Source organism: Emydura macquarii, unplaced genomic scaffold (genome assembly GCF_026122565.2).
Source record: "Emydura macquarii macquarii isolate MOO-44397 ecotype Brisbane River unplaced genomic scaffold, CSIRO-AGI_Emac_v2 contig_1119, whole genome shotgun sequence".
Lineage (NCBI taxonomy): Eukaryota > Metazoa > Chordata > Testudines > Chelidae > Emydura > Emydura macquarii.
The window spans coordinates 2,397,689-2,414,442 of NW_027131256.1; the positions used below are offsets into that span (position 1 = coordinate 2,397,689).

A 16,754-nucleotide genomic window follows, 5' to 3' on the forward strand; every position below is an offset into this window, starting at 1 on the left:
GTTAGGACTTTTCCATTTGAAAGGTGCTGTAACAATCAAATACAGCTTGTTTCTACCCCTTCGGATTCCCGACATAATTAAATCTCCTTAAGGAGTCATGTTTCTAGCTTTACTTGCAGAAAACAGGTTGCAATAACAGGCTGTAATAAAGTAAAGTTATTAGCAATTATTTTGTTTAATTTCAGGCTCCATTCTACTACCATTGATATCAATGGGAGCTTTTATGTTAAAGCATCAGCATTTTAAAGCATCAGCATTTTAAAGACTCTGCTTGGCATGGCTGCCTGACAGGGAGCCTGGGTACACAGCCAGGTCACTAAATCTTCACTACAATTACCTGTGTTAGCTAGATTAAACATCTCTTCACTTGCAGTACAGACATACCCTAATTTCCACTGCACATTTAGCCAGCATCACCAGAGGGAGCTGAAGAGTAAGTAAAGATGATGCGATAGATATGTAAAGCCTTGACAGCTTTCTTGACTTCCCAATTCAGCAAGCTCAGCAGTACAGTTTACCTGGTAACCAGCAAGTTCTTCTCTCTCAAGAAGAGCGCTTGTGTGACAGCATCCTTGTGCCCCCTCAACCGGTACAACCCACTCTCGTTGATGACATCCCACACAATGACATCTGTGTCCTGAAAGGAAAGAGACATCACCAAGGAATGGACATCTGCCTCAGCAAAATCTTCTGCTAGGAGACCCAATAAACTACCTTAGACTGGCAGCGTATGCTTTCCTCTAAATTTGAGTTCTATTGCATAGTGATGTGAACAGCTCATAAAGCCAGGAGTTGTTCTCCCCCCACACACACATATGCAGCTCTGCTAAAACACCTCAGCTATTTCAGACTTAGCACACCCCCTCTGTCCTCCACAGCTCTGCCCCTGTACGTCAATCGCTATCTGCACTCCCCCTTGCTATTCCTGTCCTGGGCTCCCATGCACACTTCTGCTGATGTACCTCACTCCCAATCTGCAGCACCCCCACCATTCCAGTCCTACATTCCCCTATGTAGTTTTGCTAATGCACTGTGGTCCTGATCTATCTACAACACCCTTTGCTATGCCAGTCTTCACCTCTCCCATAAAGCTCTGATGATGCAACTTGGCTGTGAGTCTGACCCTGATCCTCTCACCACCCCCTTCTAGCTATTCTAGTGCACTATCCCTCCCTTCCACCCCCTCAGGCCACTTAACCTTTCACGTGGCCATGTCTACAAGTCATCTCCACAGAGCAGCTAGCCCTCCTTGATTATGAAAGGACTGACTGTTGGCTTCTCCCACCAACTCTCACCTTTGAGCCAGACACCAGTCTGCCTCCCAGCTGATCATACCGCAGAGTTGTAACTGCAGCCTTATGTCCATTGAAAGTGACATTTCCTTCACCGCTTAGGAGGCTGAAAACACGAATAGATCCATCCTCATATCCAACAGCCAAGTGCAACCCATCGGGGGATGGGCAGAGAGAAGTCACCTCCTGCTTGAGACCCTGAAGGATGAGAACCTGTAATTTTCAGAAGACAAAGTGTTTGTGACAGGTCAGAGCCAGACACACTCACAGGGAACAGAAAGAATACTTTGCTTGTCTATCTTGCATCTGAGGACTCCCAGTACTTTAGAAACTCATTCCTCGCTCCTCTACTGAAATGAAGGAATACCATTATCCCAGTTTTAAAAAGGGGAAACTAAAGCACAGACGGGGGACGTGACTTTGCCAGGCCAAACAGCAAATCAGGGTGCAACAAGAACTAGACCCCAAAAGTCTAATAGCTAGAAAGCGATTCCCCTGGCTTGCTAGTAGAAAAGACATCCCAAATCTCTTCACAGAACAATTCCTTTCCATTCCAGCTCCTCTTCTTAGGCATACAACAGAATTAATTTTTCCACAGGATGTACATGAGTCTAGAATTCCAAAAGACCCCTAATGCACTGTTAGCGAGCAGCAGCATAGTGACCGCTGAAGAAAACACTACAGCCATTCTGCACACAGTATCAGTACCTGTGACTGCAGCATCTGTTTAGTCAGGGAATGTTACACAATGTTACTCTGTTATATAGCCAGCTAGTTCTCTGGAAGAGTTAGCTTTCATCTGGATAGCTACAGAGATGGACAGCATAGCTCTAATATATCATCTAAAGCAGTACTTCTCACATCCCCTTGTATTGCTCTGCATTGTCAGCACTGGAACTTCAACCCTTACACTGAGGTCTAGGAGTAATATTCCTTTCTACCTGAATAAATTATTTAAGATAAAAAAAAAAAAGAATTAGGATCAGTTAAGTTTGCTTAGGAAAGGCACCGCACAGTGTATGTGTATCATGTACTTGTGTCAGAAACAACAGAACTTAAACTAAGGGTCTTGTCAGCTGGTAGCTTGCATAAAAGCGAGGTGACTGCAGATGCATTCATCTTATTTGAAATGCAGCTTATGGACACTACAAGTTCCAGACTCAGTCTTGATCTGAGTTGCCCGGCTACACTGCACACTGGAAACCTGGAATCTCCTCTCCACTATAGAGTATCCCTGGAATTTTTTATGACCCCACCACGATAGTATCTCAATGCCAATGAACGTGCCCCCCAAGCCAATACTACAGAATTCTAAAGGAGCTAACGGCCAATGGCTGCACTCGGGCACTTCTGGCATATTAGAAACCGCTATTTCTAAGTTTATTTCACCTCTTTGCATGGGGAGTGCCCAACAAAGTTAACTCATGCAGCTGCAGTTTTCTAGTTTCACTGCCTTACAACACAGCAGTGTCACCCCATTCTGGCTCTCAGTGGGTAAAACATCTCATCACCTTCTCGCCTTTCCGGGTGTCCCAGATGAAGACATGCTCACAGGCTGGCACTGCCACATACCGGCCCTTCTCACCCCGCAGGGTCACATAGACAATGTTGCCTTTCTGGCTAGCGATCACTCCAAAAAGCGCACTAGCTGTGTAGCGCAGATATTGCTTGGTGAGACCCATGGTGCAACTTCCAGATCCAGTTGGGAGCTGACCTGGACATAAAGACACAGGAAACATTGAAAAGAATTTCACTTATAAAGAGAAATTACGGCTGGAAAAGCACTGGCGTATGACATCAAGTCCACTTTTCCTCTACAGAACATCTTCTAGTATTATTAAAACTGGAGTGGACAAATGTTCAAAGTGAGGGGGACACTCAATATTTCCCTTGGAAGACTACCCCACAATGTGTCAGACTGCACTAAACAAATATTTTTATTATTCAGCCTACATTTTTCTTTGCCCAATTTCATCCAATTACTCTTCATTATTCCTACTTTGGACCACCCTAAATGATACCTTGTCTTTCCTTGGAGTTTGCACCCTACAAACACTTGCAGATAATTACCATGCTCCTTCTTTGTCATCACTTCACCATGCTATACCTATTTTGTTTTTAATCTTTTCACGCGTCCCTAACCTAGGCCATGTCTATACAGACGGCGGCAAATTCGTCGCCGCCAGATCGATCAAGCGGTCAGTATAGACCTGCCCAATCGATCAGGAAGGCGACTGAGTAAAACCACCCCATCAAATAGCATAGCACTGCATCAACGGGAACGCTGTTCCCGTCAGCGCAGTGTAGACAGCGCGCAGAAGGGAAGCGCAGCAGTCGACGTGAGTTACGCAAGCTACTCTGCGTAGTCTGCATAATGACTGCCGCCGAATCGCCAGGTGAGAGTGGACCAGAGCCAAGAATCAAACACACGGTTCTAAATGTGGCCTCCTCACCCAAGCTCTCCCTTCTCTGATGCCTCAACTGGCCAGTGGTTCTCAACCACCGGCCCGCCTGCGGCCCAACCAGCACCCAGCGGCCTGCGGCCCATGTGACGTCCTCAGGGCCATACAGGTAATACAGATATTGTGCGGCTGGATCAAGCCCACAGGTTACATTACACAGAGACAGACACACCGGAGCTGCATGATGCGGCCCACAACGGTCAATGAGTGGGGAACCGCTGGCCTGGAAACACAAACTCCATTCGCTTTCCCCCCTGCCCGCTGTCCCGTCACCGCTCGAGCTCTTCCACCCGGCTCTCGCCGTCCGGATTATTCTCCCTCCCCCGACGTTCGGGCGCAGAACGCGCGCAACGGCTCTGAGCGGCCGTTCGGCTGAGGGGACGCTCGCGTGAGCCGCCAGGCCGCTGCCTACGCCGGGCAGCCGCAGGGCCGAGGCCGGCCGGGCAGGGTCCGCTGACCGCAGGCGGGCTAGAGCCGCGCCGAGCCGACTAGGGAAGGGGCGGGCGGGGGAGGCGCAGCCCGGCCGCACGCGCTGTAACGCTCAATCCCGTGCGGTTCCCGCCGCCGCCGCGAGGCTCCCGCACCCGTCACGCGCCGGCCCCGCTAGGGTTGGCTGGCTAGTAGTGGCTACGTACCGTTGCGCGCGTGCCGCGCTCTCCCCTCCCCAACTGACTCCACGAGAAAGAACGGGACGGGGCCGAGAGGAAGTGACGTAGGGTCCCGCCCCATCCGGGTTGTTCGGTGTGGGATTGGTCGGCTTTGACCCGGCCGGAAGCGGATGTGAGAGGGGGCGATCAAGCTCAGTGCTCACTTCCTAGGTGATGTCGCTGCTGATGCTGCAGACTCAGCTCACGCTGCGACTCCGACGGGGACCCCCGCGCCAGATGGGGGGAGCGGGGCTGGCCCGTGAGTGAGGCAGAGACGGCGGCGAGGGCGGGCGCGAGGGGTGGCCGGGGGGGGGGAAGGGATCGTTGCTAAGGGGAAGTTCCGCGGCGGGCGTTGCTGAGCAGGGTGGGGGTAGGGCGGGGTCTCAGTGTGCGTTGCGTTCTGGTGCTGAGGGGTCCGGGCGGGGCCGGTCTCTGTGGTTCCCCTCCCCCTCCCGCAGCCGCCGTGTCCGTTGGGCTGCGGGGCCCGGGTCTGTCCCGCCGGGCAACGGTCGCTGGGAGCTAATGAGCGCGGTCCGGCCCGAGAGCGGCTGCCTTGGCCGCAGGATTCGCGCTGCCCGGGGCGGGGGGGCAGGAGGCAGCTGGCGGAGGGCGGGGCGGTGCCTCCACGCTGAGGGAGCTGCCCGGGCGTTGGGGGGACGCGGAGCGAGCTACGGCCTGTAGCGGGGTGGCGACCGGTCGGGCCTTAGGCTGAGGGGAGGCTGGGCGCGGGAGTCTCTGTCCCTGTGTCTGTCCGTGACACGCTTCGCGTTTGCCTAGAAACGTCTTTAGTTGCTGCCATCTGCCCTGGGTAAAGCGCCTGCGCTAGCGATACGTGCGGGGCAGGCGTCCCTTGCGGGGGGCCAAGCCGGCGCGCTCTGCCGGGGAGCTCGTTTCCCTGCTTCCTTGTGTAGGGTATGTAGGAAAGGGTGAAGACGCTCATCATTGTATCGTACAGCTCCACCGGCTTCGGTAATGCTGCACAGGCAGAAATAAAAAGATAGGCTCTGCCCGACAGACCTTATATATCCCTGGCTTCAATTGTTCTCTTGAAAGACGCTCCTAGGAGAAAAATGAGGATGGCTGATGTTTCCCACTGTTCAGTCTAACTTCTTTGCTTTTGTTATTTTAACTAAAGTATTCCTGGTTATAACTCATATATCACCTACAATAATTTCTCTTCTTTCTTGCTGTTGTATCTATCACACCTTTAGACTGTTATCCTTCCCTCCACCCCAATATTTTTATTGGTTTACCAAGCTATATATTTTCAACTCTCAATCCTTTTCCTTTGAAATCAGTCCCTCTTCCCACAAAGTGTTTCTGTTGCTTTTTTTTTTTTTTTTTTTTTTTTTTTTTTTTTTTTTTTGCATCCTTTCTGGTTATGTGACATGTACCACATGCTTCACTGGCTAAACAAGTATACTTGTTCTGCAAAAAAAAAACTTTGGATCTCTGTCAGAAGTGGATACAAGTGTATCAATTGTACAGGGCTTCAGTGCATTTGAGGTTTCATCCCAAGTGTCTGCCTTGATGCAGACTGCCACATAATATAATACTATTTCTTTTCTCATGGGGTTCTGAACTGTTTTTCCTCATTGGCCCCTCTCAGTTTCAACGTGCCAGTGGCTGCAGTGGTGCTAGATTGCTCTGTTGTTTTGGCTTGCTTTAGGATTTAAGTGCATATGCATAAGGTGATGTTCTGTGATGAGCCCTGGGCCTTGTCTACAATAACACTTATGAAAAACACACCCCTGAGTGACGTACATTTTGCCGTCCTTAAGTGCCTATGTGGATAATGCTATATCGGTAGGAGATGCTCTCCTGCTGATATAGCTACCGCCGCTTGTTTAGGTGGTTTTATTATGTCGGCAGGAGAGCTCGCTCCCATCAACATAACACAGCTACACAAGCGTTGATGCTGGCAAAACTTATGTCATTCTGATGGAGTGTTTTTTTCACACCTCTGAGCAACAAAAGTTTTGCCGGTGAAAGTGCTAGTGTAGACAAGGCCTTAGTTCCTGTGGGAGTTCATTCCATAGCCTGGGGCTAGCCTCCAAGAAACTGTAATTTTCTTGTCTCACGTACCCCCAGGGATATGCGTACCACAGGTTGAGAAACTATGGTCCAGACAAGAGTTGACAAAGATGTGCATAAAGGAGGCCAGGTCATCATTTGCCAGGATGAGGCAGAGACTCCTAGTCAATCAGAGATGGTAGAAAGCATCCCTTGCGAATGCTGTATAAGAAAATAGTGGCAGTGATGATTCTAGAAACACTGCTAAAACTGCAAGTCACCTTACCAATTTTTGTGGCTTTACAGAGAGTCCAGTCTGATTCAGAGTAGGATTGGGAAATTGTGGCTTCTTTTTGACTTCATGGGAAATAGGAGACTTTGAAAATTGTTGCCATTGTTGCAATTGTTAAATTAACTCAAAGTTAAAAATTAACTTAACTGTATGTTAAGTGTTAAACTTTCCAAGTCTTGGGGAAGGGGAAGAATAGACTTCAATTAGTATTAGTGATTAGTCCACTTAGACCCTATTGATTTTTGCAAAATAGAAAGCAAGCAAGCAAATTTGACTGTTTGTTTTAAAAGGGTGTTTAGGTGCTATTAAAACACTAAGGACCTAATCCTAAGAGGAGCTAAGCATCCATAACGCTAATCGACTTTCAATAGTACTTCATTTGGAATGAATGCTCATTTGGATGCTCAGTCTCACAGGATTGGATGCTTAAGTACTAAGGTAGTTAAAAAAGAAATCTATCCTGTTGTGGATACTTAAGTGTGTAATGTTGCACCTTCTTGACTTAAAATACTGAATCACTTTTCTTCTAACTTTGATTTTCCTTACTTAGGCTGAACTACAAATCTGCAAAATTTGAGTATATACATTCAGCATTTTTTAAATACAAGTTTTACAGACCAATTGGAACAATTTTTTTATAGTGAGGAAAATAAATTTTTTTCACTCCTTGAATAATTAAAAAATAGATTAATTATCTTAGCTCAGACTTTCCAAAACAATTCACCTTTTGTACTGAGACCAGGCACAGACATTTTGAGTTCAAAAAATGAAACCAGACAGAGGAAAGGTTGGAAACAAAACATTACTACCTGCAAATTATTTAATTGTTTTGCAGCAGAATTATTCTCAGTGAAAATCCAGGCCTGTGACCCTATTTTTCTCCTCTGAAGCACCAGAAAGACTCCAGTGAGAATTGGAGTGCAGAAGAGGTAGTGGAAATAGGAGTTGCTGTTTCCATTCCATGGATCCGTTGGGTGCTCCTTCCCAATTTGTGGATATTGATGATCTGCCAGCCTGGAATGACTTCTGTGAGGCAGACCAACTGGACTCCCACAAAACTCCAATTGGAAAACCCCAACATGACGTTAGATCACCTTTCCCATACAGGAAAGACATCAATGCAAAAATAATATTGTGGTAAGTTCAAAATAGCTCTGGCCTCTTTGCCATGACTGCATTCATTACTGTGGTATCTGAGTGCCTAACAAAATGGTCATCACCACAAAGTAAAGCTCTTCATATGGGGTGATTTTTTTCCCTCTCTTTTCTTCTCTTGAGGTTCATCCATAGGTCAAGTCTGGAAGGAGAAAGATGGGAAAATCTAAGATGTAGGTTGAGTGAGGGACCCAATGAAGTTCATCCCTGTACCACTTGGATGGGCCTGTCCCTACATACCACCTGCAATGAACTAGTTACTAAAACAAAATAGCTGTGTACCATTTATTACACAATGTATTTAATAGTAACATATATATCATTAATCACCTTTGTGTTGAATACAATTTAAAAACACTACTTACTTTTTTTTTCTGGCAATTGTTTTACCTTCTGTGCCTTTCTGGGTTCACCTCACTTTGCCTTCTCTATATTCCTTTCATAGAATAATGGGCATCTTCTCCTGTACTGTCCTCAGTGTCATTTTTTTCTTCTTCTCTGTCTCTATGCCTTCATATACTTTCTTTACTTTATATTCTGTCTTCTTATTCTTCCAAAATTTGCCTATCTCAACATTTGTCTGTGCTAACTTATCCCATCTGTGTCATCTCCTCTCCCTCACCCACCTGCTCACACTTATCAACACCTAATTTCCAGAGGACTAAACCTACCAGCAGAAGACAAGTACAAAAAGTGGGGGAATCCCCCAGGGGCAGGAGTAAAATGAAGAGCCACCCTCTTTCCCCAGCTGCTAAGAAGCGGGATTGTGCTGGGATCTCTTGACTTTGCTCAGGTCTCTCTCTTTCATTGAGCCTCCAAATCGCAGATGTCTGGTAAATTTGAAGAACACCCCTTTCTCCAGCCGCTTCTGGATGCTGCACAGAAGTAGTAACATTCTCTCTGGCTTCATCCCTGCCTGTTCACCCCAGATCCTCTTGGCTGTTGCAAGTGTGGCTTGGTGGGGGCACTGTTGCTCTACCCTTCCCCCTCCTAGCCTCAATTTCTTCCTTCAGTGCCTGTCTCTGATCCTACTTACAGCTTTCCCTTGCAGCATCAGAGTGCAAGTGACTAGATTCTTGTCACTTTCACAGTTGCCCACAGGTTTTTGAACAGTGGCAATAAAAACTCTAAGACTCCGGTTATTTTTCATTCTGATGTAGCTTTTCAACATTCTCAGCAGCAGCTGGTAGATGTGCTTGAGTGGACTACGTGCAGATTGAGAGACAGCACTGTATTAGTTATATTAGTTTATTATTAGAAGGCTTTCTTTAAATTCATAGCTCTGATGTTTCTACAGAGGCTCCTCTGCTCTGAGGAGCCATGGTTGGCTCAGTAGATCAGATGCAGCACTTAACAGGCCCCAAAAACACAGATAATATCATGTTGGAGTTAGGGAGACTATAGACAGACCAAATCTCACAAATATTCCCCTTCACCCACCTCAAACATCACTGTTCTCTCCATATTCCCATTTGCCATATGGAAAGCCAGGGATGATTCCTTGCTCCCTTATTATACCACCCATAAGACAGTTTCACAGTTGCTATAGTAAAAATTCCAGGAAATTCCATAAATGCAGCATATTAAATAAAATTAGGTTGTGTAATATCCCATCAGTGTAAACCCTCAAAAGCAAGAAAAAGCCAAGTTATGGGGCACTTTAAACTGTACACACCACACTTCCAGTGACAGACTCCACATCATTTGAAGGAACTTACTTCTACTTCCAGCTGATGATCAAACATGCCACACACAACACATTCATCTCCCTCATAGTTTAACATACAACTTCTTTACAAATCATTGCTCAGTGTTGACAAGGGTACTGCTTAAGTATGCAATGTGTTGTTCACTGGAGAAACATGAATTTGAAATTAAGGTTGTATTATACTGTGAGGGAGAATAATGGGTTGCATGTAGTCTGTTCCATATGAGCTGGAGGTAAAGTGAAGTTCATTGTGAAGATTGACTTGGTGGAAATGTGGTGTGTGGGCATTAGGATATGGTTAAGAGATTCCCTTGAAACTTAACTTTTCATTGCTATTTAAGGTTTTCACTGTGAAAATACATACATACTATGTCATGTATAATGAACCTCAATTCCTTCTAAACTAAGCTTCTGTTTATAGAATATATCTCTCAGGCAGGGTGAGAGACAGGAGTACAGTGTATCATGAAGCAAGATAACAATAACCCCTTAGCAGTCAAGAAGCACTTCTTTTATGGTGCCAAGCTCGTGTATCTAACGGGGACTCAATGACTTTGTTTCCTCAGGAGAGGAGATGTAGCATTACTGAACTGCACAGCCATAGTAAACACCAGCAATGAGTCTCTCACAGATAAGAATCCAGTATCTGACAGCATCTTCATGCATGCCGGTCCCGACCTGAGGGACGAACTCCAGAAACTCAAAGGTAAGGAGAATCCTGCTCTGTAGAGATGTAGCTGCCACCATGTAGCACATAGCAGAAGTATCTGGGTTTGAAGCGAAAGGAAGATGAAGACAAGACGTGCCTTTCTTTCCTTTAGCTGGTTTTAATGTGAAATATGGGGGGGAGTTTTGGGAAGACTATGGCAGACACTTCTTCCATTTCTAATTTTGACTACAGACCCCCCAAAAGCTTCTAGCAGCCATTCAAGTTGCTGAGCTCTTACTTTCAGACTATGGCACACTCATCTCTTTTATTATCTGAAGCTGCATGGAGCTTGAAGTTATCCAAAAGAGCAGTTATAAAAGTTCTTGCTGTAGTGACTGAACTTGTATGAATAGTAATTTTGCTGTACTGTCCCTTTTTAAGGAGATGCTCAGGGAGTCTTGTAGTTCACCCCCACCGAAATTCACTCAACAAGAATTCATGTTGAGCAGTGGCATACTATGGGTCTCCGGCACCCGGGAGCCAATACTTTCATCCCCCCACCTCCCGCCTTCAGCAGCAGCTGAACAGTCTTCGGGCCTGTTTCCCACACTCCCTCACTCCCCTCCATGCTGTGGTGGTGGTGGGTGTGGCTGGGAGCAGGAGTGACGGGCAGTCAGATGCCCCTGGTCCACCTGGCGGTGGGGGCAGGGGTGTGATGGGCTCTGGTCCCCGCGGCTCCCTCATTGCGCTAGGCGCAGGGGCGGAGAGACCAGGGGGACGTTTGCTCCCCCTGCAGCGGGAGCCTTCGGCTGCCGGTGTAGTACCAGTAACCAGAATCTGAGACTTTGGGACCTAGGTCTGGAATGCTCTCAAATTCTGATAGGTCATAGTTATCGATACTACACCGGCAGGCGTCAGCAGCGCCCGGGGCATGCCCTCTCCTCGGTATGCCACTGATGTTGAGTAGGTTCTGTAAATGCTGGCGGCCTGCAGCCATGCAACCTAATCTTTTAGGAACCAATGTCTAGTAATGGATAAATTGTTACTACCCTACATCATAAAATAGTCTTAGTGATTTCTTAGTTAGTTCATTCATTTTTCCCTGTATTAAACCAAAAATAGTCCCATAAACCAGTTTAATAGTGTTTGAAAGAAAAGCCTTATTGGAAGGCTGGCAATTCTGCTTTTCTAGAGAGAAATGTTCTTTGAATTATGGAGTTTTCTTTATCTGGATACTTACTTATCACCTCTGTAGTATCTGAGAACCTTGCAAATGCTAAGGAAGTTAGCCCTCCCTGTTTTGCAGATAAGTAACTGAGACAAAGTTTAAAGGACTTGCCTATAGTGCTACAGAAAGCTGGGATTTGAACACATCTCCTGAACCCAGTCCAGTGCCTTAACCGCAAGATCATCTTGATTGTTCTGTAGGTAGTGAGTCCAGGCCTTTGCCATGTAGTAGAAAAGTGATGGTTGTGTCAGTTTTCCAAGACTCAAGAAGGGGCATGATATTCCTAATCCAGACTACACCAGACATTTAAATTAAAGTGGGATTAATTTCTTCAGTTTACATTTTCCTGATTCAACTTCTCTCATGTGAGTAATTCAGAATCAAAAGGAAGGGAAAGTAAATCTGCAAATGAGAGAGGTAGGCTTCTGTGCACAGTAAGGAATGTCCTTTGTAGTCAGGCATAGTTGAAGTACGGTGGATGTTGGAGGATGATCTAGATTCCTGAAACCACAGGTTTGAATCCCAGCAGGTTTGATGCAGCTCTTCATCCTTCTAAGGTAAATTTTGAGATCCTTGCTTCTTACTCTAGGGTAGGATAGTATCTTCAGATCAGGCTCTAAAAATCTCAAGTTCTCTCTGCTCTGTTGGGCACTTTTTGTAAGAGTTGGGGTTAGCCTTCTGTCCTCTATGCAATTTCCTTTTCCCATACGGGTTGGTGCACTATCTGCCATCCTCAACCCCCAAAGTAGCGGTATTTAATTGGAATCCATACACATCTTTCAGCCAGTGGTGCTAGATTGCTGATGGTTTCCAGGAGAGTACTGCAGGGTCAAGGAAGGCTGTACCACGAATAGTGGCATTTCCACTTCAGTGTCTCAAACACAACAGAAGTAGAAGGAGATATCTACTGAGTTCACTTAATAAGTTTAACATGTAATCTGTTTGTCACCTGTACCCTTGAAATCACTTTGGACTTTCTTCCTTGTTCAGTTTCACAGTGGTTTATGTAGCAAAAGGTCTTGGAGAGAAGGTGACACAGAGTGGTGCTGTGGTCCCAAGTCCTACAGTGAGAGTGCTGCAATGATGACTTTCAATTAGTTCTTTCTTTATGCCTTCTGTCACAGTTTTAGGGTAACTGCACCTGTATTTCCCCCTGCATTGTCCCTCAAGGGCACCCACTTACAGGTTTCCAGCTCCCAGCTGTCACCTCTTATAGGCAAAGATGACATACATCTCACTTCCTTCTGACTGGCGTTTTTAAGGCTGCACAGCTCCCTGATCTACACTGATATTCCCAACAAGCCAGATTGCCTAGCCTGTGCTTTGCTTTCTCTCTGAAAGCTATGACCAATATATTGCCAACTGTTACAAGTTACCTCACAGCTCTTTCTAAGCAAGTACTTTTATTCTTAAGGTAAAAAAGCATTAGAGAGGGCCTATAAAAACAATAAAAGAACCTACATGTGTGTCACAAAGCTTACCAAAGGTCACCCCCCCCCCCCCCCCCCCCCCCACCACACCTCTCCAACATAGGGCTGGTAGGTGTCATTCATTCAAACCCCAGAACTGGGTTTTCCCTGTGGTTGCAAGTTCATATCAGTCATTAGATCAGGAGCCAGAACAAAGGCTTGGAATCAGTTTAAGCTCAAGCTATTTATTTAAAAGTCCTTTCTTTGTCTGTTGGGTCTCTGAAGTATCAGGTGTGAAATAGGATATATGAGCATCCCCAGAAGGTGGTATCTCTCTGGAGGTGTTATAACCTGAGTGATTTGCCTCAGTCATCCCCTACTGGCTTCACTTCCTGAAGGAGCTGTGGTAACGCTCCTCCGCATAGAGTGCATACAGTTCCTGGCCCGCAATGATACATAAACCATTCATTCACTTAAATACAGTATGATCTCCCAAAGATATTGTAAGCAGTTATTCTATCTGTCACATCCTCCTCCCACCCATTCGTATCCACTTTCTGTAAGCCCTGAGAAAGAGTCATGCTTAAAGCATGTGATACACTGCTTCTGCTCAAGCCTGGAGTGCTTTCTTTATGGCTCAGCTGATTCCTGTGACCCTGGGAACACTCTGTTCAGCTTCCTCCAACACAGAAATATGTCCAGGGGGAGGAAGAAGGGGGAGGAGGCAGATTTCTAGATGAATTGCTGTCAGTTTATCATCTGTCTGCTGCCCTTCCATGTGTGCATGTGCTTTCAGCTGATTAAAAAATACCACATAATGGCAGTACAGTAACAGTCTTCCAAATGCTATGGGGCTCTACTTGATGGCTCTGTTTCTCTCCAAAATACTCTTTAGATGGAAGACTCAGATTTTTCCATTTAAAGTTTGGGAAAGGATGGTCTAATGTCTAAAGCACCAGACTGGGTAAAATCAGATCTTTGCTCTGTTCCTTGTTTAGCCATCTGATTGCTGTGTTACCTTGGGCCATTCACTGCACCACTGTGCTTTGCTCCTGATTTGTGAAGTAGAGGTAAAACAGGCATACCCTGAAACGACTGCATTTAATGTTACCTTTCTTATCTGTTTGTTTGTCAGTCATTGAAATCATGAAAATCTTCAAAGACTATTATTTTATGGTGGACCAGATGGTATGGGCACATAAAATGTTCAGACCTTTATATCAATAAACATCATATGTGTTTGTGTCCCTGGCTCACTAGGTGGGTTCCCTGTAGAATCTAGAATCAGTAGGCGGTTATTAATGCAAAATCCCAAGGCTGGCTATGCAGATGAGCCTTTGAAGTTTTACCCAAGGTGGAAAGGGACAGTAAGTGGTTTTACCTGTTTCAGGAGGCCTGGGAACAAAAAGAGGGTTTTCTGGTAGAAAGGCTCAGTTTGAACTGATTGGAAGGGAACTTCTTGGACTACAAACTGGCATGACCTGATAACCAAGAGAGGCAAACTCTTGGAGAAGGGTTTGAAAGAGTTTGGAACACATCAGACACTCCCATGAGGGCTGATTGGACGCCTTCTGGTAAGCCTAAGTACACATTTAGATCTTTTTATTGTTTTATGCGTTTTCTTTTTATGCTTTTGTCCTTAAATAAAGATGCTTGCTTTGAAAGAATTGTTTGATTACTTATAACTATTGACATATACTGGTCATAGCCCTTATAGAGAAAGCAAAGTGTAGGTGCTGGACGTTGTCAAACCAGCTAGGAAAAACACAGGGAAGTACAAGGGGACTGAAAGCCTAACCCCTAGTCAAGAGGGGGAGAGATGTCGGTCCATGCCCAGAGACCTGAGAAAGTCACCTTGAGGCCGCAGAGGACATTCCTTGCGCATATCATTGGGGGTCGGGGTCAAATGTGTAGTTATCCCAAAACTGTGACATTGCTCAGGATACTTATACTTCAGATTATTTTTTATTCTCTCCCTGTTAATTTCCCAGCCTGTGCTCCTGTCAGGTTCTCTCTAGTTTTGCACAGAAAAAATTGTTTGTGGAAGAGTATCTTTTCCATGGGTTGCTTTTGCTCACCCCATCAGACTGTTTACATCCTGAATGGGCCTAGAACAATGAGGGAAGAATAGAGACCTTTAGGGTGGAATTCAAGGTATTTAAGTATCTGTCCTGTTTCTAGGCAACACTGAGATCCACCAAACTCCCTAACCCTGTAGGCGCCTAAACTCACTCAGTGCCTTTGGCCTTGCCTACACTAGCACTTATGCCAGCAAAACTTTTGTCATGCAGGGGTGTGAAAAAACACCCTCCTGAGCAACATAAATAAGCACTTGTGTAGACAGCACTATGTCGGCGGGAGATGCTGTCCTGCCAACATAGCTACCACTGTTCATTTAGGTGGTTTTATTATGTCAGCAGGAGAGCTCTCTCCCCTCAACATAATGCAGCTACACAAGCACTTATGTGTTTTGGTTTTTTTCCCCACACAGCTGAGCAACAAAAATTTTGCCAGCATAAGTGCTAGTATAGACAAGGCCAAAGTTTTTGCAGTAAAAGTTCTCCTGGCACCTGTTTCTTTCTCTGGACGCGCACACTGCTGCCTCACTTTAGGCATTTGGATGCCTCTCTGCTGCCTAAGCCCAAGCACAATACATGAGCTAGGGAAAGAAAGGTTCTCCTCCATGTAACACAAGTGTGGGGCTTGATCGAGTGAGCACGATAAGAGGCCAAGTAACTGCACGCGAAATGGGCAGAGGAAGAGGAACTTCCTTATAACCTTCAGCCCAGTGGTTAGGGTTCTTACCCAAGAAATGGGAGACCCTGCTTCAATTCTCCCCTCTGATGAGAAGGGAATTTGAGTAGGGATCTGCCACTTCTCAGCAGAGTTCTCTAAATGGTGGGATATGGATATTCTGATGTGGGTCTCCCTCAGTCTCTCCTATTGAAGTTGTTCCACTCTAACTAAATCATTGAATAATTAAATAATAATTGAGCTAGAGAAAGTGAGTCACTTTATTGCCCAGTGGTTCAAATCCCTTCTCATCAGGCAAAAAGGGGACTTTTAGTGGTCTCCCTCATCCTCGGGGAATGCACTAACCACTGAGCAAAGGTTATAAAGGTGTGTGTGTGTCCCATCAGCCAATGTGTGTGGAATTAGGCAGCTCCTGAGCACATCTACTGGCCCTGAGCGAGAGTCAGGTGGAGAAGCACCTGTCTTCCCCCAGTTCATGAATTGCTAGTAGATAGGTCCCTAAATCCAGGCTGTAGGGATTCACCTATCTCATAAAGGAGTAGAGCTTAGCACACACTCTTCTGGTCAGCATCTCTCATTGGCTAACTTAGGTGGCTACCTGCCTAGCATGCTGTCCTAGGCACGTTGGACTGTGATCCACTATCTGTTCCATTCGTTGTATAGGGAGCCTGAGCACCTAACTCAGGCTTTATGAAACACTGTTTAGTTCCTGTGATTTTTCTAGTCATTTTTTGAATCCCCGGCTTTAGTGACTTTGGTCCTATTCTGGTATAAATGTCTTACCCCTGGTCTCTAATCTTTTCTTGTCACCATTCTCTAGTTCTACTCTTTTGTGAGCTGGATCGGTCCATATGTCACAGCACAGTCAAAGTGAGATCGACATTCATTTAACAGAATAGCCATTGTATTATCTCTGCTGTTGTTGTCAAGTGCTGCCTAAACACCATAGAAATTGAGTAATTCCCAGGGAAATGACCTCTGGGAACTGGCAGATAATGAAAGGGTTAAGAAAGTTAGCAAGACACTGATTTAAAAGGGGGGAAGGGTTATAACCACTCTCAAGCAAGATGTGTCAGGACTCTTGGGCAGGAGAGAATCCTAACTTGGAATGTCTCCTTGATGCAGGGTATCCTGCCTCATTCTCT

General features: G+C 45.8%; 2 protein-coding genes across 6 annotated transcripts in view; one reads left to right on the forward strand and one right to left on the reverse strand.

The window, feature by feature from the left end:
• The window catches only part of WDR3 (WD repeat domain 3), a 30,615-nt gene extending 26,116 nt beyond the window's left edge, over positions 1 to 4,499 (reverse strand). For 3 of the 4 annotated variants that reach the window (XM_067545960.1, XM_067545961.1, XM_067545963.1), the window contains exons 1-4: positions 4,390 to 4,499; positions 2,804 to 3,006; positions 1,296 to 1,505; positions 519 to 637 (exon numbers count right to left, since the gene is read on the reverse strand). In XM_067545960.1, coding sequence (XP_067402061.1) covers positions 519 to 637; positions 1,296 to 1,505; positions 2,804 to 3,006; positions 4,390 to 4,483 — 626 coding nt within the window. In that variant the 5' untranslated portion in view covers positions 4,484 to 4,499. Of the gene's footprint in view, positions 1 to 518; positions 638 to 1,295; positions 1,506 to 2,803; positions 3,007 to 3,745; positions 3,864 to 4,389 lie in introns of those variants that run through there. The other variant, XM_067545962.1, reaches the window with a different exon arrangement.
• A 42-nt stretch (positions 4,500 to 4,541) lies between these two features.
• The window catches only part of GDAP2 (ganglioside induced differentiation associated protein 2), a 39,161-nt gene continuing 26,948 nt past the window's right edge, over positions 4,542 to 16,754 (forward strand). The window contains exons 1-3 of one of the 2 annotated variants that reach the window (XM_067545965.1): positions 4,542 to 4,660; positions 7,597 to 7,843; positions 10,136 to 10,275. In XM_067545965.1, the coding sequence (XP_067402066.1) occupies positions 7,668 to 7,843; positions 10,136 to 10,275 (316 nt within the window). In that variant the 5' untranslated portion in view covers positions 4,542 to 4,660; positions 7,597 to 7,667. Of the gene's footprint in view, positions 4,661 to 7,596; positions 7,844 to 10,135; positions 10,276 to 14,245; positions 14,430 to 16,754 lie in introns of those variants that run through there. The other variant, XM_067545966.1, reaches the window with a different exon arrangement.